We start from the raw sequence: 21,842 nt of genomic DNA, 5'->3' as shown, positions 1-21,842 counted from the left end.
TGCATACATTTCTGAAGTTTTACAGAGTGGATGTGGAGGCAAGAGAGGTCTGCCTTTGTGTTCTGGCATAGTCATCCCACCCTAGATCTCTGGGACTGCTTTTGTATGTCCCGCTTATCCAGAATGACACATTTATTGCACTAGAAAAAGATTAGGTTCTTACCTTGCTAACCTCTTTTTTTTTTTTTTTAGTAGACAGGTGTGTCATTCTGGACCCTCGCCCTATATTTTATTTCCTGTGCCTGCCTACTGTCTCATTCAGAATGTCTTTTCCAAGCTTGGATTCCAGTCAGCCTTTAGGGTCTTGAAGAGTAACCTATTCCTAGTGTATTTTGGGGTACTAATTGTGCTCCTTTAATGCTACCGTTGGCATGTTTGTTATCCTGTTGGATTTTGATGTTTAATATGTTGTTTTTATGTAAAGTAGGACTGACTTATTTAAGAGTTTTCTTCATACCTCTGCTTCACCTATGTTTTCAGAAGGTCTCTTGCCTGCTTGGGAACTAACTGTAGGTGGCAGTAGAGCCCTCTGTGAAGCAGAAGGGTTACAGAAAAAAATCTGGAGTGGATTCCTTCTGCAGGGCTCGTGGCCATGGAGATATTACCTGCTTGTCCAGAATGGCACTCCTATCTACTACAAAAGATATTAGCAAATTAAGAACCTAATCTCTCTTGAACAGTGGGCAACACCAAGTCATCTAAAATTATCTGAGAGAAGAGATGGATTTAGCATGTTCTGATAAAAACAAGATTTGAGATTTTTCATATCCAGCCTAAGCCTTTTAGATGTCCATCAAGATTCAGTTACCTGTAAATAAATCCAAAAATCCAGAGTATCAGATGGCTTTCTGTTAACAGGAAAAAATTGTCATCAGCAGTCTATATTGTACTCTTAAGTCAGAAAGAAAGACCCTTACAAGTATATATGTGTGTATCTATATATACAGTCCATAATGAGTACTCTAAGTCCTAGACCCTTCCAGCAATACCTAAGTTTTTCAATTTAATAAAAAGACAGGATGTACTGTATCAAAAACTATTAAGATATCTATCTAATAGCACCATAAGAAACTCTGCCATGATCAAAAGCCATTACATTATAGTGTCACAGATTGAAATTAATAGCATCTCAGTTGAAAAGTTAGTCAAAAACCAAATTGGAAGACATCCAAAATCTTACTGTATATTCCTTGAAAAATCTTTAATTGATATAAGGCCAATTTGTCAATTATCTTGGCTAAGAATAAAAGAGAAGAAACAGGACATTAATTGCCAGGGAGAGAGATGTTTGTTTCACCATGCTTAGTGAGATTGAGCAAGGTAAAAAGTTTAATGAGATAAGATTTGTGGCTTAAATTTTACTGAATGTTGCATGGTAAAGATAAAGAAAACTGTTTCTGTAGCAGACAATGGCAACATAAAAATCCCAGGTGCTAGGGGAAGAAATTTCTAGTTTCCATGGCTGCCTAACATCTGGGATTTGTTGACCTTTGATGTAAACAACTATGTATATGATTTTCTGGTGGACTGAAAAATATACTAGTTATCCTTCATGTTAATTATTCTGGTATGATTCAAAAGTTGATAATTTGCATTTATCCTGTTTTCTGTTTTCCACTATTTTCTAGATGAGCAAAATTTCAAAGGCTCTTGAAGACACCAAAAAGGAAATGGCTTCCCTTTCGTCTTTAGCTGTACCTTTTCCTGTTCCAACCCCACCTCCTGCCCCTCCTCTTCCGGGTGCCATGGCTCCACCTCCACCTCCTCCACCCCCACCACCGCCCCCACCCCTCCCAGGCACCACTGGCATTCCACCAGCCCCACCACCCCCTCCACCTCTTCCAGGTGCCACTGGCATTCCACCAGCCCCACCACCCCCTCCACCTCTTCCAGGTGCCACTGGCATTCCACCAGCCCCTCCACCGCCTCCACCCCTCCCGGGCGCTGCTGGCATTCCACCACCTCCACCCCTCCCGGGCGCTGCTGGCATTCCACCGCCTCCACCCCTCCCGGGCGCTGCTGGCATTCCACCACCCCCACCCCTCCCGGGCGCCGCTGGTATTCCACCGCCCCCACCCCTCCCGGGCGCTGCTGGCATTCCACCACCTCCACCCCTCCCGGGCGCCGCTGGCATTCCACCGCCCCCACCACCTGGGTTTCCTGGAGCACCTCCCCTACCACCCATGTTTGGAGTTATGGGTACTCCTGCTGCTCCTATTTTGCCCTTTGGGTTGATTCCAAAGAAGGCCTACAAGCAAGAGGTACAGCTGAAAAGGACTAACTGGTCCAAGGTAGGTGTTGCTCTTATTCAGTCATTTCTTTCTTTCAAGGCTGGCTTTTCACTATCTCAAATTCTTAGCTTCAACACTTTTTAAAACTCAGCTACTACAGATAGACAAATATGTATGTATTTATTTAATTTTCTATACCATTCTCACAAGGGATCTTAGAATGGTTTACATGAATTTATTCAGGTACTCGAGCATCTACATCTATCTACAATCTAATGTACCTAGGGCAATGGAGGGATTAAGTGACTAGCCCAGGGTCACAAGGAGCAGCCTTACTTCGAGCGGACACCGGCATGCACCAACCCAGCATTGATCAGCAGCAGGCACAACAGGCTCTTTCGGCACTGGTACACGTATGTCCTGTGGGTTGGTGCATGCCAGTGTCCACTTGAAATAAGGGTTTGGGGTAGGGGGCTTGCATATTGAGTCAACGCTCTGTTTGTGAGTCAGAGTTTGCAGGAGTGTTTTGCTCATCTTGCAAAACATTCGGAAACCACGTTATTCGTTTCACCTACTTAATAAGCTGCTTCAGGGGAAATAAGCTTAAGAGGATTTCATCCTACACAGTTTCCATGTTCCGCATGGGTAGTTATGATCTGCACCCAAAAATGGCCAACTGCAGCAGAAACTGCTGCCTTAAATTTGAAACATTTCTGAGTACTTCAGCATGATGGAGTTCCAGTACATCAAGTTCATAAAACAGTTGAGCTCTTAATGAAACCCCAGAATTCATTGATCTAAGAGCTCAGTGGTGTCAAAGACTTTGTGAATGTGTCAAGGTTGAGGAGGATTTTAAAACAAATTATAAATTAACTAAGGAAAAATGTATTTTCAGAGGTCATACTTAATGTTTAAACTATCACAAAGGAATTTTTTAAAAAAAATTCTTTATTCCTTTTTAATTCTTACAACAAGTGTAATTAAAAACAATACAACAAATTTTCACAAATCACTTGTAATTACAAACATATGTTCTTATAAATATAATAAATAAATATCCCCCCATATTATCAAAAGTATTTTGAAACTGTCATTTATCCTAGGACAAGCAGGCAGCATATTCTCACATGTGGGTGATGTGATCCACGGGGCTCGGTATGGACAGTATGAAAAGTGAACTGTCACTTTAAGTTTTAAGAAACTTTGTGACTGCCCACACCACACATGCACGATGTAGGCTAGCGGTACCTCAGTTCTTTGTTCTCTGCAGAACGAAGAAGTACGTTTTTCTGGAATTCGTCCAATTAGCATTGTCTTTGCCCGTTCTTGAGTTTTTGGTCTTTGACCATGATCTATTTCTCTTTATTCTGACTTTAATAAACTATTGTTTAAAAAATAAACTTGTTGTTTTTTCCCACCCAGGCTTCTTTCTGCCTGAGGTGAGGCAGTTTCTTTTTGAGGGGTTGGCCCTTTTGGAGGTCCTTCCTTTGCTAGTTCTTTTTCGGAAGTTTTACTAGTTCTTTTTCGGTAGTTTGTTCCCACGCGTCCTCATTAAGTTTAATTTTGCAGATGAAATCTTTCCATCCACGTTGAAGCCTGTGATGGATTTTAAAAAGTGCTGTCGATGCCAGCAGCCTATTTCCATAAATGACACACATAGCTGGTGTTTATAGGCCCTGAACATCGGGTGCATTGTTCTACCTTGCATAAATGTTCATTTAAAGCACGTCGAATCCAACAGGAGAAGCTTTTTTGTTGCATTGATGGATGCCAGCAAGCATTCTGATCCATTGGTACCAGCATCGTCGTTGGCATCTGAGGACATTTCAGCTTCGGGCAAGCCAGCTAAGAAGCTATCCTCCTTTCAACCAGTGTTGCAAGCCTCAACAGCATTGAGTCTCTCAATGCAGGCTAAGAAGCGACACCAACGCTCCCCATCTCCACAGATGTCTCCATCAGGGCAAAGGTACCGGATGTTGAGACAAGGATATAGTTCAAGGAGCAACTGAAGGAGTTCTTCAGGAGGAAGATTGGTGATATGTTTAAATTACATGCAACACCACTGTGCCCTCGGTACCATTACAGTGTTCTGCTAGTGGACCACGATGCTCGTCTTTGAAACATTAGTCCTCAGTCTCTCACCAACGCTCTTCATCTAAACAGTAATGTAATGTAATGTAATTTATTTCTTATATACCGCTACATCCGTTAGGTTCTAAGCGGTTTACAGAAAATATACATTAAGATTAGAAATAAGAAAGGTACTTGAAAAATTCCCTTACTGTCCCGAAGGCTCACAATCTAACTAAAGTACCTGGAGGGTAATAGAGAAGTGAAAAGTAGAGTTAGAGGAAAAATAAAAATAAAATAAACATTTTAACAAGACAGCATTGATCTAAATACTTTGGAATGTAGAAGAGAGGAGAGAAAGGAATAGAAGCAGAAGGGGGAGCCGTTGAACAGTAGAATTCTGGAGAAATTTAAATGATAGAAATATCTCACATTCCTGGCAGGTTTGGGTCTGTGGGTTCTTGGTGGTTGCGGATGGACCCGCTGCTGCTTAGGTGTAAAAGCAGTTGTTTTCCCAATGCTGCTGATATTTAAAAGCAGGCAGATTGATCTCTCCAACAAATTGTATGGTGAAGAGCATACACGTCTGGCTGGATTGGGACAAAAGCTCTTGATAGTGGCGGCTGGTCTTGGTGCTGCTTAGGTGTAAAAGCAGTTGATCTCCTACTTCTGATGATATTTAAAAGCAAGCATATTGATTTTTCCAACGGAATGCTGGGGGAAGAACTTACTTATCTGGCTGGATCAGGGCAAAGGGCTCTCGGTAGTGGTGGCTGGTCCTGTTGCTGCTTAGGTGTAAAAAACAGTTGATCTTCCTAGTGGACTGCAGGGGCAGGTGGAGCTCACACTCTTGGCTGGATCGGGTCTGTGGGCTCTTGGTAGTTGCGGATAGATCCGCTGCTGCTGAGGTGTAAAAGCAGTTGATTTCCCACTGTTGCTGATATTTAAAAGCAGGTAGATTGATCTCTCCAATGGACTGCAGAGGGAGGAGCTCACATGCCTGGCTGGATCGGGGCAAAGGGCTCTTGGTAGTGGTGGCTGGTCCTGCTGCTGCTTAGGTGTAAAAGCAGTTGATTTTCCAAGCGAACTGCAGGGAGGATGGAGCTCATATTTTTGCAGGACCGGGACTGTGGGTTTTTGGTGGGTTGGTCCTGTTGCTGCTTAGGTGTAAAAGCAATTGATCTCCCACTGCTGCTGATATTTAAAAGCAGGCAGATTGTCCAGGGAGAGGAGCTCTGCACTCAAACTGCCATCCTCCTCGCCTCCAAGTTCCAGAACAGTGTCGAGACTTTTTGAGGCATTTATCTTCAGTCAGACACTCAACATCAAGATCTCATCATTCAACTTCACATCACTCTCATACTTCCAGGGCTAAAAGATCTTCCTCTTTCTCAGACCAGTATCATAGCCAACAAGGAGCTTCATCTCACCACTCTCGTCATTCTTCTCCACATGCTTCGTCCTAGAAAGACACTCATGAGGTACTCTCACTTGACTCTGATTGACCTCTCTCATCACCATACTGACTCTAAGTATGAGGCCACCCTGTCTTCTCCAGAATCATATGGTATACCCTTGGATTGATCTCCTCCTCCCCCAAGAAGGAGGTCTCCACTTGAAGGTCTGTCGTTTACAAAGTGCATTAGAGGTCAAGTTAGAGGTGGATACTGAGCCTAGAGCAGAGCTTCTGGATGCCTTAGAGTATGACGAGCCACCTAAGGAGCTTCTTAAACTGCCATTACATAATCTTCTCAAGGAGGCCCTTTTTTGAAATTGGGAGAATCCACTTTCAATCACTGCAGCCCCAAGGAAAATTGACTCCTTATATAGGATAATTTCATGTCCAGGATTTGATAAACCACAGCTTCATCACCAATTGCTGCTCATTGAGTCAACCCTTAAGAAATCATCTAGTACTAATGTGTATGCTTCTGTATCACCAGGACAACAGGGTCATATTATGGACAGATTTGGGCGCCTCCTCTCAGAATTCCATGTTGGCCAGTAGAGTGTTGAATTAGAACTTCTATATTTCCTTTTATTTTAAACATCTGATAAAGAAGTTGGCAGAGTTCGAGCAATATATTCCCTCAGAACATCTTGAGGACTATCAACACACTACTCATAGTCTGTTCCAGACTATGAAGAAAATGGCTAGAATAGCGTTTAATGCTTTGGAGATGATATCTAGAGCATCCGCCATGTTAGTGGCTACAAGACACCTAGCTTGGCTACATATTAACTTCCAAAATCGTCTAGCAAATATTCCATGTCTAGGGGAAGAGCTCTTGGGGGATTGAGTAAAAGCAACTACCCAGAAGCTCACTCAACATGAGCAGAATTGGAGTTCATTCAATAGGGCAGAAACTAAATCACAGCCAGCTAAAGCAGTTCCAAGATCAACGCCCTACTCATACAAGAGACAATGCCCTGTGTTTTCCTCTGCTGCTGAATCACTTCCACAGAAGAGGCAAAAACAGCAGCAGCCTCAAAAGTCTCAAACGCCAGCCCCTCAAAAATCAATGCAATCTTTTTGATGTGCCTCTAGAGAGTATGGCCAGTATTCCAACTTCTAAATCTCTCCCTCAACTGATCAGAGGTCAACTGCTGCTATACCACTAGCGTTGGATTCTCATAACAACAGATGCTTGGGTCATCAGTCGTTGAGGAGGATTACTTTCTTCATTTCAAGTCAATACCTCCAAATTGCCTTTCAAAAGAGTCCTCTTTCAATTCACAACAGATGCCCCTTCAGGAAATCGATGCATTGCTTCAACTAAATGCCATAGAAGCAGTTTCTCCTCAGAAAAATCAGGGGTTCTACTCCAGATATTTCCTAATTCTGAAAAAGACGGGAGGTCTTTATCCCTTAGAAGACCTCCGCAACCTGAACAAATATCTAGTCAAACACACACAGACACACACATATCTATACATACTGCTCACAGAAAGTTCCTACAATTTTGGGTAGCTCATCAATACTATCAATACTTTCAATATAAAGTTATGCCGTTTGGCCTAGTGTCTTCTCCAAGAGTCTTTACCAAATGCCTCATAATGGCATCAGCAAATCTTCGTCTTCACGGATTACAAGTATTTCCATATTTGGACAATTGGCTAATAAAAGCTACCTCGCCGCAGGAAGTACGTTCCACCACACAACTAGGGTTCGATGTCAGCTTTACAAAGTCTCAACTCCAACCCTCTCAAAGAGTGCAATTTATAGGAGCCCTTCTCGAAACTGTTCAGCTACGGGCTTTCCTTCCTCAACAGACAGGACACTTTGCTGCATCTTTGCAATCAAGTTTCTTATCTAAAAACCATTTCAGCCAGGCAGATGATTTGGGACACATGGCATCAACAGTTCATGTTACCCCTCTGGCTAGACTTCACCTCAGACCCAGTTCAATGGACCCTAGCTCCTCAGTGGTCTCAGGCTCTCGACCCCTCATCTCAGGAGATTTCAATTACTTTGACCCTTCGTCAGTCTCTTAAGTGGTGGATGGAACCGATCAATCTCTCCAGGGGGTCTACTGTTTCACATCCCACCACATCAAAAGGTATTCACTACAGATGCATCCATGTATGCTTGGGGGGCTCACTGGACAGTCTTCGCACTCAGGGTCATTAGCCTGTTCAACAGAAAACTTTCCACATCAATCTATTGGAACTCAGAGCAATTCGATATGCTCTTCACATATTTCAGAGCAGCCTATGCAACCAAGTCTTCCTAATTTGCACGGACAATCAAGTAGTGATGTATTTATTACATCAACAAGCAGGGAGAGACAGACTCTCCCTTCCTTTGTCAAAAGGCCGAACATATTTGGAACTGGGTGATTGCTTGCAACATATTTCTCAAAGTGGTCCACCTGCAAGTGTCTCAGAACACCCTGGTTGACAAACTCAGCAGATTTCTTCATCCACCTGAGTCTAACCTCAGTTCTGGGGAAAATGGCAGAAGCACTGATAAAAGAAAACATTGATGAACATTTTGAAAGAAACAAACTTCTGATAACCAGCCAACATGGTTTCTGCAAGGGGAGATCGTGCCTAACGAACATATTGCACTTCTTCGAAAGAATTAACAAACGGATGGACAAAGGAGACCCCATAGACATCATATATCTAGATTTCCAAAAAGCCTTTGACAAGGTGCCCCATGAACGCCTACTCCGGAAACTGAAGAACCATGGGGTGGAAGGAGACGTACATAGATGGATCAGAAACTGGTTGGCAGGTAGGAAACAGAGGGTAGGAGTAAAGGGCCACTACACGGACTGGAGGAGGGTTACGAGTGTGGTGCTCGGTGCTCAGGCTGCTGCTATTTAATATATTCATAAATGATCTAGAAACAGGGACGAAGTGTGAGATAATAAAATTTGCAGACGACACCAAACTATTTAGTGGAGCTCGGACTAAAGAGGACTGCGAAGAATTGCAAAGGGACTTGAACAAACTAGGGGAATGGGCGATGAGATGGCAGATGAAGTTCAATGTTGAGGAATCTCTCAGGAAGCTCCAATTTTCATGTATCCTTTACCCATGGAACTTAAATTAGTATCCAGCCTTCTTTCAATGTGAACCGCCTAGAAGTCGCCCGACTATGGCGGTATAGAAAAATAAAGTTATTATTATTATTAAAGTATTACATGTGGGAAACAGAAACCCGAGGTACAACTATACGATGGGAGGGATGTTATTAAATGAGAGTACCCAAGAAAGAGACTTGAGGGTAATGGTGGACATGACAATGAAGCTGACGGCACAGTGCGCAGCGGCCGCTAAGAAGTCAAACAGAATGCTAGGCATAATCAAGAAGGGTATTACAACCAGAACGAAAGTTATCCTGCCATTGTATTGGGCGATGGTGCATCCATATCTGGAGTACTGCGTCCAATATTGGTCGCTGTACCCTAAGAAGGACATGGCGCTACTTGAGAGGGTTCAGAGGAGAGCGACGCGTCTGATAAAGGGGATGGAAAACCTTTCATACGCTGAGAGATTGGAGAAACTGGGTCTCTTTTCCCTGGAGAAGAGGAGACTTAGAGGGGATATGATAGAGACTTATAAGATCATGAAGGGCATAGAGAGAGTAGAGAAGGACAGATTCTTCAAACTTTTGAATAATAAAAGAACAAGAGGGCATCTGGAAAAGTTGAAAGGGGACAGATTCAAAACAAATGCTAGGAAGTTCTTCTTTACCCAACGTGTGGTGGACACCTGGAATGCACTTCCAGAGAGCGTAATAGGGCAGAGTACGGTACTGGGGTTCAAGAAAGGATTGGACAATTTCCTGCTGGAAAAGGGGATAGAGGGGTATAGATAGAGGATTACTGCACAGGTCCTGGCCTGTTGGGCCGCCGCGTGAGTGGACTGCTGGGCACGATGGACCTCAGTGACCCAGCAGAGGCATTGCTTATGTTCTTATGTTCTCTCAAGTCCAGAGAGCTACGCCACATTTTCTCACTATGGGGAACTCCTCTGTTTTCCTCTCCCCACAATCACAAATTGCCTCAATACTGTTCCAGGCAGTACTCTTCTCGACGTCTGGAAGCAGATGATTTTCTTCTTAATTGGTCGGACAAGTTCGTAAATGCATTCCCTCCAATCCTCATTCTCAAGACATTAGTCAAACTCAAGGAAGAGTCAGCCACTATGATCCTGATAGCTCCTCAGTGGCCCAGACAACCTTGGTATTTCCTTCTACTACAGTTGAGTGCCAATGATCCAATTCCCTTAAAAATGTTTCCATCTCTGCTCATTCAGAGTCAAGGGTCTCTTATTACATCCCAACCTGAAATCATTGCATCTCACAGTTTGGTACCTCTCAGCTAACTTCAGCAGATACTGATCTCTCTGATGCTGTACAAGCCATTATTGTGGCTTCTAGAAAGCCACCTACTCAGCAAAGTTATAAACTGAAGTGGACACTGTAAGGATTGATAGTGGCCCCCACAATGTTAAGTTGTAGGGGTTATGTTAGGCGCCCTTACAACAAAATACCAGGTCCTGGATTTAATACCCTCACAGAAGATTCACCAGGAATAGAATCAAATGAGAAGCACAGCCAGAGGTGATTGCATAAAGAATATATTATAGAAAGAGGCATACAGAAAAGTAGGATTCATAAAAGTTACAATTACATTCATAAAAGTTACAATTACAGTTACAGAGACTGCTTCTGTGTTCTTGTGAATGAGAGAGAACACACAAAGAAAGAGAGAGAAATGGGGGTGGGGAGGGTGATGTCCCAAGCTTCAGGTAGAGAGCAAGAAGGGAAAGACCGGCAAGAGAGAGACCAGAGCCAAGAGAGGGGGTTATGTTGCGAGGGGGCTTTTATAGTTTGGAAAGTTATTCTAAACATAGAATCTATTGAGCTTCAATAAAAGTTAAACATCCCCATCCGTAGTAAACTTGTGCTAGACAGAAGAAGAATAGGCTGAAGTCAAATGTTATTTCCAGTATGCCTCTGACAATAGTTTCTGATTAATCTTAGTTATCTGTGCACCTGGACCCATTGTATATCCTAAGCTGTCCATCCTAAGCATCAGACATTAACACATCTTCTTAGCACCTCTTCGCCCCTTTTAGCTGCAAGTTGGTTTGTAATCATGATTTAATCAGGGCTATTTGAAACCGTCTTTAGGGCTATATGAAACCGTCTGCCTGGATGCTTTCTGTGAATAAGCACTCAAGGTCTATCTGCATCTATATTCCAGAGTCAGATTGATATAATTTCCCATAGGCCTTTGCTGACATTAGTTATGCCAACTGAAAATGCTGATTGCTAGCAATAGCTATGCTGACAGATGCATTTTAATTTGTAGTGTTCTCTCCATCAACAAGATGCTACATCTCCCCCACCTGTCATCAGTATTGGATTATTTCCAATTCTGGGCTAAAAACTACTTGGTCAAGATTCATCTCAATACTATCAGTGCTTTTCATGTTCCTGTCAACAATAAATGTCTGGCCTCTCATCCTCTCGTTTCCAGTGTTATGAAGGGACTTTTCAATTCCAATCCTCCGCTTAAACCTCCTCCATTTGTCTGGGATCTTAATGTGGTTCTGGCAACTCTCTTGAAGATACCGTTTGAACCTATGGCTTCTACTTATCTCAAGTATCTCACTTGGAAAGTGGTTTTCTTAATTTCTCTCACTTCTGCTTGTCGAGTGACTGAACTCCAGGCCTTGGTGATAGATGCACTGTTTACAGTTTTTCATCATGACAGGATGACCATAAGAACATAAGAATTGCCAACTCCGAATCAGACCCTAGGTCCATCAAGTCCGGCAATCCACACACGCGGAGGCCCCGCCAGGTGTACCCTGGCATAGATTTAGTCCCCATATCACCCTATGCTTCTCATAGGGAGATGTGCATCTAGTTTACCCTTACCCGTATCACTCTATGCCACTCATAAGATGTGCATCTAGTTTACCCTTAAATCCTAGAATGGTGGATTCCGCAACCACCTCCTCCGGGAGAGCATTCAAGGCGTCCACCACCCGCTGCGTGAAACTAAACTTCCTGATATTTATCCTGGACTTGTCCCCCCTCAGCTTTAGTCCATGCCCTCTTGTCCGTGTCACATTGAACATTGTAAATAACTGTTTTTCCTGCTCTATTTTTTCGATTCCTTTCAGTATTTTGAAAGTCTCGATCAGATCCTCTCGCAGTCTCCTCTTCCCAAGGGAGAACAGCCCCAGTCTCCTAAGTCGTTCCTCGTAATCCAGGTTCTCCATACCTTTCACTAGCTTTGTTGCTCCCGAAAGTAGTCACGGATTTTCATGTCACTCAATCCATTGTATTGCCAGTTTTCTTTCCAAAGCCTCATGCTCGTCCAGGAGAAACAGTTGTACACACTTTGGACTATAAACATGCCCTACAAGACATCATCTCAACTGTTCGTCATCTTTGGTCCTAACAGATTGGACAATCCTGTTACACTTTGGACTGTAAGCGTGCCTTAGCTTACTACATAAAAGGACTAAGCCCCACAAGGCATCATCTCAACTGTTCGTCGTCTTTGGTCCTAACAGATTGGGCAAGCCTGTTATCAAAAGAACTATCTCCTCATGGTTAGTGGCTTGTAATTCCTTCTGCTATGCTCAGACTGGGCTGTAACTTGAGGGACGTGTTACAGTACACAAAGTCAGAGCTATGGCAACATTAGTAGCTTTCTTACGTTCTACTCCTATTGATGAAATTTGCAAGGCAGCTACTTGGTCCTAAATTTATACATTCACATCTCACTACTGTCTAGAATCATATTCCAGACGAGATGGTCATTTTGGCCAAGCAGTATTACAGAATTTATTTCCTTCTTGATAGCCAACTCTCCCTGCATCCCATTTTATTAAGCTTGGGAGTCCCACATGTGAGAATATGCTGCCTGCTTGTCCTAGGATAAAGCACAGTTACTTACCGTAAAGGTGTTATCCGGGGACGACGGGCAGATATTCTCATATTCCTCCCACTTACCCTGGTTGACTTCTTAGCTTGCTTACCGAACTGAGGCACCACTAGCCTACATCAGGCGGGAAGGCACTCGCAAAGTTTCTTAAAACTTAAAGTGACAGTTCACTTTTACTTTTTGTACTCACATGTGAGAATATCTGCCTGCTGTCCTTGGATAACACCTGTTAAGGTAAGTAACTGTGCTGTTTTTCTTGATCCCCTATAGTAAACATCTCTCTTTCAAAATATAAACACAAATAGAAGGCAACCCAGACTTTTTTTTTAATGTAGTAGGTTTTTTTCATTTAAATTCCATTCTCCCTTATTTATTTTTTATTTAACAGAGGGGAAGTTTATTAGTGTGCATGTTAGCTTTTTTTATAAAGTTATAACCAGTTTGTTTTTCTCCATATTTCAAACAGTGGCGTGTTAGGGAACAAAGCAAGGGCTCAGCATCAGAGCACATTGGGTGAGGAGATAGGTGTACCCTATAGAGAAGTATCATAGATGCCACGTCTGGTTTTATGCCAGTTTTTCTGTATGTGATAAGGTTTGTGTCTTTTCTAACAGATCGTTCCACAGCAATTGTCAGAGAACTGTTTCTGGACAAAAGTGAAAGAAGACAAGTTTGAAAGTAATGAACTGTTTGCGAAAATCACGCTTGCCTTCTCTGCACAGACCAAGCGTAAGTAATTGATTGATAATATCCTTACGTTTTTTGGATGCCTCTTTCCCCATGCTCTGTTTTGTGACAAGAAGAATGAATCAACCACACAAGTAGGTGATGTCATCCAATAGTGCTATCAAGGACGCTATCAGAACTCAAAAACATGAAAGATATTTTTCAACCTGTGCAGAATCTCCTGCACTGCTACCAGACAGGTTGTTTCAGTCTTTTGTCTGTTCTACCACTAGGTGCATTTAGTTTTTTCATATTAGATTTTACACTGTACCTAGTTGTTTTCTTCATATTTTTCAGTTATTTTTGTCCTCTCTAGTTACCTTAAAAAATTATTAGTTTGTTAGGTTTCCTAATGGCTGGGGCATCTCCACTGTTATCGGGAGCTGCCCCAGCTGATTCCTGCCGCTACAGCCGCCAAGGATGGAGTTGGAGCCGGTGCGGGAGATGAACACCGCCCCCAATAGCCCTTGCGGCGCTCCTCTTCGGGGACTTCCATCTTCAGGGCAGCTCCACTGCAATCGGGAGCTGCCCCAGCCGATTCCTGCCGCTACAGCTGCCAAGGAGGGAGTTGGAGCTGGCATGGGAGACGAACTCCGTCCCCAACAGCCCTTGTGGCGCTCCTCTTCGGGGATTTCCATCTTCAGGGCAGCTCCACTGCTATCGGGAGCTGCCCCAGCCGATTTCTGCTGCTACAGCTGCCAAGGAAGAGCCAGTGTAGGAGACAAACTCCGCCTCCAACAGCCCTTGCGGTGCTCCTTTTCGGGGACTTTCATCTTCAGGGCAGCTCCACTGCTATTGGGAGCTGCCCCAACAGAAACCCTGCCTTTCCACCGCAGGAGAAGGACATTGGGTCGATGTGGGAGACCAGCTCCGCCTCCCGATGCTCCCTGCAGTCCTGCACAGACGCTCTCCAGCCTCTTCGGGCAGCTCCACTGAAACCGGGAGCTGCCTCAACAGAAACCCTGCCTTTCCACCGCAGGGAAAGACATCGGGTCGGCGTGGGAGACCAGCTCCGCCTCCTGACGCCCCCTGCGGCCCTGCACAGACACTCTCCAGCCTCTTCAGGGTAGCTCCACTGAAACCGGGAGTTGCCCCAACAGAAACCATGCCTTTCCACCGCAGGGAAGGACATCGGGTTGGCGTGGGAGACCAGCTCCCCCTTAAATAATCCAAAAATTGACTATCACTTAAAAAACTCAGAAATTAGGTCAGGCCAGGGAAATCAATATAGTTATTTTAATAGGAAGGTGTCATATTAATCTGCAATCATGAATTTACTACTGATTCTATTGATCTACTTAACAACAGGTTGCATTAAGGATATTAATGCACTCTATCCACAACTACAAATAGTCCATTACCCCGAAGAACCTATCAGGCTCCTAACTAACCAACGGGAAGATAGAGAAAATCTTATTAATGTAATTACTAGCAAAGGAAGACACCAACGTACCTTCAAAAAAAGGACAAGGGAAATAAAACCTATCAGAACCACCACATCTGCAAGACCTATCACACCCACTTCCGTTCCTTGCTCATACCTTAACACCAGATCCATAAGAAACAAAGCTTTTTTAATCAAAGATTGGATCATCAGCAAGCAAATAGCCTGTCTTTTTCTAACAGAAACATGGTTAATGTCTGAAGAAGATCCAATAATAAATGACCTTCTACCAGATAACTACAAAATTCTCATGCTAAATCAGGATGGCAAAAGAAGGGGAGGCTTAGCAGTTGTTTCTAAAGAAGGATTTGAACTTGAACAATTGGATTCCAAAATGACCAATCAATTAGAAATACTAGCATGCAAAATTAGCAATAAGGAACTAGAAGAATCCCTTTCTTGCATACTATTTTATATCCCACCGAAAAGTTGGACAAAAGCCAGAGAGGATTTCTACGAATTTGTCCTATATAATTCAATTGCTCCTTCATATAATATTATCGCAGGAGACATAAACTTACACTTAGATGAAGAGGGCAACCCAGAAGCGAAAGATTTTAAAAACTTCCTATCTTTGCTTAATTATAACCTCCCTCTAACCACACAAACACATGAAAAAGGCCATTTAGATGTAGTAGCTATGTCCACAAAGGAGACCCTGGATCCTTCTATCTCTCTACCGGAGGGCACCTGGCGTCATGACATCTGGTCTGATCATTTCACTTACTATTTTACCCTATCCTGGACTCATTCTAAAACACAATCAAAGATAATAAAAAAAAGAATATCTCTCAAGGGGCCATAACAACTCAGAGGAATATTGGTCTCAATATGAACTACAAGCAGAGATAGAAGAGGGGGTTGATTTCTGGGATCACTGGATGAAAATGAGCACAGCCATCCTAGACAATATTGCCCCTAAACGTAATAGTAAACGCCGCCCAAATAAACATAATAAATGGTTCAACGCTGAACTTTTGAAAATGAAACAAGTAGTAAGACGCCTTGAAAGGATCTGGAAAAAATCGGGAAAACTATCAGATCGGAATATCTGGAGATCCAACATAAAAAGCTACAAACAATTGATAAAAGATAAACACAAAGCATTCTACTCATCCAAAATTGACCCATCCAATGGTTCATAGACAAAATCGCGCGAGACAACAGCACGCCGACAACTGAGCGCAAGGTTGACTGCACGCCGAGGAAAAGCACTATTTTAAAGGGTTCCGACGGGGGCTGTTGGTGGGGAACCCCCCTATTTTACTTAACAGACATCGCGCTGGCGTTGTGAGGGGTTTGGGGGATTGTAACCCCCCTCATTATACTTGAAACCGAACCTTTTGCCTGTTTTTTAGGGAAAAGGTTCAGTTTTAAGTATAATGTGTGGGGTTACAACCCCCCAAACCCCCCACAACGCCAGCGCAATGTCTGTTAAGTAAAGTGGGGGGGGGTTCCCCCCCCCACATCCCCCCATACCCCCCATCGGAGCCCTTTAAAATAGTGCTTTTCTTCGGCGCGCCGTCAACCTTGCGCTCAGTTGTCTGCGTGCCGTTCTCTCGCGAGATTTAGTCCCGTTACCCCATCCAATACTAGCTCGACAGGAACCAATACAAAAGAAATGTTCAACTTGGTTACAAATTTATTTGATACCACACGCCACACTCAACCCATGCATAACATTAAGTTACCTTCAGCAAACAATCTAGCACAACACTTTCACTCAAAAATTAAAAACTTAAGGAATAACTTCTCGGCAAACGACATACATGAACATCAAATAGTTAACAGACAAGGAAATGAAATAACAGTGGATATGATCTGGAGCTCCTTTCAAAATTTAGAATGGAATAATTACATCAAAGTATACAACTAGTATACAAAATCATACTGCATCTTGGACTCCTGTCCCACAGAAATTATGAAAACAGCCCCATTAGACTTTAAACTAACATTGTTGAATTATTTGTCCGAAAATTTAAAAAACGGAAAATTCCCTGTGAATAATGGTCACTTTATAATAACCCCAGTTCCAAAAAATCGTAAAGAATCACTAGCATTAGTAACCAACTACAGACCAGTAGCTTCCATACCATTGTTTGTAAAAATCATGGAAGAATTAGTGCACACCCAATTGATGGAATATCTTGACCAGTTCTCTCTCCTACATGATACCCAATCAGGCTTCAGACCTTTATTTAGCACTGAGACAGTAATTGCAGCCATATTAGATAACTTACGCTCCTTGTTTAGTAGAGGCCTCAATGCCCTGATTATGCAATTTGATATGAGTTCCGCCTTTGACTTAGTAGACCATGAGAAATTGCTACAATGCTTAGATGCAATTGGTATCAGAGGAGAGATGTTAGACTGGTTCCGAGGCTTCCTTATATCCCGCACCTATCAAGTTCGTTTTGATTGCAATCTCTCGGACACCTGGAGTAACCCATCTGGCGTCCCACAGGGGTCACCACTATCCCCATTACTTTTCAATGTTTACATGCCAACATTAGGTGCACAACTGTCCCAACTAAGAATAAAATTATTCAGTTATGCAGACGACTACGATCACCATCCCATTCGCCACCTCTCTCTCAGAAGTTACTCCCATGGCAACAGAAGCACTAAACTCGATGGAACAATGGATGACTGAATTTAGACTGAAGCTCAATTCAGAAAAAAATTAATTCTTCATAGCTTCGCCACACCCACTAGATACTACAACAGTCTTAGTTACCACATTCAACCCACTCTAAAGGTGCTGGACTGTAACGCTGGACCAGGGCCTAACTATGAAAGACCAGGTAGACTCTTTGGTCAAAAATTTTGTTTACTCTCTGGAAGCTTCGATCCATTAGAGCATATTTTGACGCACCATCATTTACAATCCTGGTACAATCCCTCATACTGAGCCAACTGGATTACTGCAACATCACCTATCTGGCTTTCCCAGAAGAATATGCGGCGATTACAACTGGTGCAGAATGCAGCAGTGAGGCTGATCTTGGGGTTGAAGAAGTTCGATCACATAACTCCCTCCTACCGACTCCTGCATTGGTTGCCAATGGAGAGGCGCATGCGAGGCTTAAGTTCGGCTGCTTTTGCTTCAAGGTTCTATTCGGTCTAGCCCCCAAATACATAACCGACCTATTCTCCTTTTCAACCAATAGACATAAAAGAAGCTCAAACTTGAATTTTGTTTCCCCCCCTCTCCCCCCCTCACCCCCCCCGGTTAGAGGATGCAGATTGAAAATTCATCACCAACATCTTCTCTCTTATCAAGCAGCATTATGGGGCAACGATCTGAAACAACTACTTATGCTTGCCAATACATATAGGGAATTTAGGAGACAATTGAAAACATATCTGTTCCTAAAGTACATAGGAAACTAATTCACACAATCTCTCTCTCAATACCAGATCTCTAGAACTGCTAAATAATAGATATTAACTATGTTAATTCTATTCAATTTGTAACATTTTTTATAGTCATTGTAAACCGCATAGAACTTCACGGTCCTGTTCTGTAACTCCTTTATCTTTTATGCCTCATCTCTGTCATATATGTAACATCGCTGTAAATGTACAGTCTCTTCATCTGTTAACCGCATTGAACTTCCATGGTATTGCGGTATACAAGAATAAAGTTATTATTATTACTTAATATAACTTGCCTTGAGCTATTGCTGAAAAAAGATTTGAGCTAAACACAAATAATAAGAAAATATACAAAGTATCCACATGGTGGCAGTGTTGTATTAAGAATTAGTTCAGACGAATGGTACAGTGTTTTTCACAGATATCAATATGAAAACAGTATACATGTATAAAACTGGAATTGTACAAATCTTCTTGAGCCTATAGAAAAAGCTGGTGGTGATAGTCTAATTTTACCACTGCTATAGAAGTAGTTAGAGCTTAATGCAAAAAAAAATCCCCCAAAACCCCCAATAGATCAGAAGTCCAAAACTACAATGTAAAATGTATTCACCACATAAAACTATAAAATACATTAAGTAATTAAAAACCCAACATGGCCATGTTTCGCCCTCATAAGGGCTGCATCAGAGGCAGTAAAAACCAAAGGTGTTCTTCAACAAGTATCACCTATTGGCAATAGCTTCTCTCCTCATAACTCTTATTTTGTATATTTACACATATGTTGCACATCCATTTATATGTGATCTCACTTCCCCCCTCCATTTTCTTCATCCCAACAGCTTCCTTTTATTATAATTGTTCCCTAAACCCATTCCAACCAGCAACAGAGAACCTCCTTCCAGGCCATAGCCGAGTGTGTCTTCTAATTCCTTCCCCCTGTTGACCGCCAAGTGCCATATCCAGATCTTTGTAACACCTTTTCTCCTCAAACTCTTAAGCCCAGCTTGAATCCATGCTTCCTTGGAATCTGAATAAGGGTGATGATTCTTAACCTTAAAGTGCAATGACCATTGTTTCTTTCCACTAATTCTCACAATCATCTTAGGGTGCACTATTGCTGGTTCAACATTCATCACTTTCTGACATCACAGCTACTGAAACTCAAACCTCTGCAGGCTCGGTGTAAATATGAATGGAGGATTCTGACGTTTTGAATAAGTCAGTGCTATGCCTTAACATCTAAACGTGTAACAAAATGGTGAAATCTACCCACAGTGTGGAACTATCTCAGGAACTACAAGAAAAAAAAATCCCAGTAGCATTATCAAGTTCAAGTTTCAAGTTTATTTAGTTTTTGATGAATCGCCTATTACAGATTCTAGGCGATGTACATATTACAATTTAAATAGATAGTTATCTTAAGTGTTAATGGCTTTGAAAGGCATCACAACTATACATACAGGTCAGTCTCTTGGTAGCTACTCCATAAATGGCCTTAAATCTTGTGGCGACTTATACATTTGCTTGTTTAGCATGGAATTGAAGTGCAAAGTTGATCCTCCGATTAAAAGTTCTGTACAAACATGGTGCTCTGAAACGTGTACAGAGTAGTCTTCAAATAAGTGAAACTTATGGCCTCATACTCCAGCTCCCTTTTAATTCTATAATTCTATTTTAATTCTGATTTCTGCCTTCTCCACAAAATTCAAAAGACTAAAAATCCTAGCCATAAGAACATAAGAATAGCCTTACTGGGTCAGACCAATGGTCCATCTGGCTCAATAGCCTGTCCTCACGGTGACCAATCCAGGTCACTAGTACAGGCAAAAACCCAAAGAGTAGCAACATTTCATGGTACCGATCCAAGGCAAGCAGTGGCTTCCTCCTTGTCTGTCTCAATAAAGATATGGTTGGCTATAAAATAAGCCAGGTGAATACCTAGCAGGGCCTCCGCGTGTGCGGATCGCCGGACTTGATGGACCGAAGGTCTGATCCGGAGATGGCGCTTCTTATGTTCTTATGTTCTTAACTTTTCCGCTTTAACCAAACCTCTGGCAATGCATTCCAGAGCTTAATAATTCTATGAGTGAAAAAATATTTCCTCCTATAGTTTTTTTTAAAGTATTTACCTGTAACTTCATTGAGTGTCCCCTAGCCTGTGAAATTTTTGACGGAGTGAAAAATCAATCCACTTGTACCAATTCTGCTCCACTCAGGATTTTGTAAACTTCATTCATAATTCCCCTCTCTTTTCCAAGCTGAAAAGCACCAACCTTTTTAGTCTTTCCTCATACGAGAGGAGTTCCCATCCCCTTTATCATCTTGGTCGCTCTTTGAACCTTTTCTAGTGCTGCTATATCTTTCTTGTGATAAGGAGACCAGAATTGAAAGCAATACTCCAGGTGAGGTCGCATCATGGAGTGATGGATGCGTTATATAGCATTCTTAGTCTTGTTAACCATCCTTTTTAAAATAATTACTAGCATCTTGTTTGCGTTTTTGGCCGCAGCCACACATTGGGCGGAAGATTTCATTGTATTGTCTACAATGACACCCAGATCTTTTTCTTGGGCGCTAACCCCCAAGTTGGACTCTAGCATCTGGTAACTCTGATTTGTGTTATTCTTCCCAATGTACATCACTTTACATTTGTCCACATTAAATTTCATCTGCCACTTGGATGCCAATTTTCCAGGGTCTTCCTGCAATTTTTCACAATTTGCATGCATTTTTCCACCTTGATAGGTAGTTCTGAAGCCAGCTGCTCCAAAATCCATCGCCCAAAGGGTTCAAACAAAATAGTCTCCTTAATTGTCTCTGGATGGCTAACTACGTGGATGCTCTCTATTCTCCTGGTCTTTTATGCAGTCCATCAAGATCTTTTGCTTTGCTTCTTTACCGCACATGCACCCTATCCTCCATACAGATGATGGGCTCTTTCATCTGTTGGAAGTCTGGTGGCATATCCCTCTAAACAGCCCTTTTGGTCCACCATCTGCAGTTTGAAGAGCTTATCTTCATGTACCATCACAATGTTTGTTTCTTTGTATCCTCCTTGGGATCTCTGATCACCTCTTGCCCTCTGGGATCTGCTGTCTGGTCTTGTCTGTGGTCATTAAAATCTTATCTGACTCTGATTTATGACAGCTCCATTTTGATATGCTTCAATAAGTCTATGTTATATAGATTCTTAAAAGGTTAATAGTGTAATTGCATGTAAATTAATAAACAGTTCATTTCTGTTTGATGCAAAATCCTGAGGTCTTCAAAATTTTGAAAATCAGAAATTTCATTGGGTTACATTTCAGTTCCTCTGGAACTGCTGAAATTTTAAGAGGTTTGTATGATGTTGAGAATTTTGTTTTACACCCCTTCTATAGTTTACAGTTCCTCCCCCCCCCCAACCCAATAAAGTCCCTGAGTCTGGCACAGTGGCATAATCTAGACTTTTTTATTTTGGGGCTCAAGGTTAACACAGTGGGCACAATGCACCTCCATTCTTTGGTGATTGACATATTCCTTTTCTGCTGATTGGGTGGGCTTGACTCCAAAGTGGAGGGGCCACATCCT

General features: G+C 42.4%; 1 protein-coding gene across 2 annotated transcripts in view; it reads left to right on the top strand.

Moving 5' to 3' along the window:
• Window positions 1-21,842, top strand: part of DIAPH1 (diaphanous related formin 1) — a 393,428-nt gene that overhangs the window by 223,801 nt on the left and 147,785 nt on the right. For both annotated transcript variants that reach the window (XM_033926973.1, XM_033926972.1), the window contains 2 exons: window positions 1,629-2,291; window positions 13,336-13,450. In XM_033926973.1, coding sequence (XP_033782864.1) covers window positions 1,629-2,291; window positions 13,336-13,450 — 778 coding nt within the window. The remainder of the gene's footprint in view (window positions 1-1,628; window positions 2,292-13,335; window positions 13,451-21,842) is intronic.

The sequence above is a fragment of the Geotrypetes seraphini genome, chromosome 18, assembly GCF_902459505.1.
Source record: "Geotrypetes seraphini chromosome 18, aGeoSer1.1, whole genome shotgun sequence".
NCBI classification, from domain to species: Eukaryota; Metazoa; Chordata; class Amphibia; order Gymnophiona; family Dermophiidae; genus Geotrypetes; species Geotrypetes seraphini.
The sequence above is the reverse complement of the archived record's forward strand: the minus strand, read 5'-3'. Positions and strand labels throughout refer to the sequence as shown.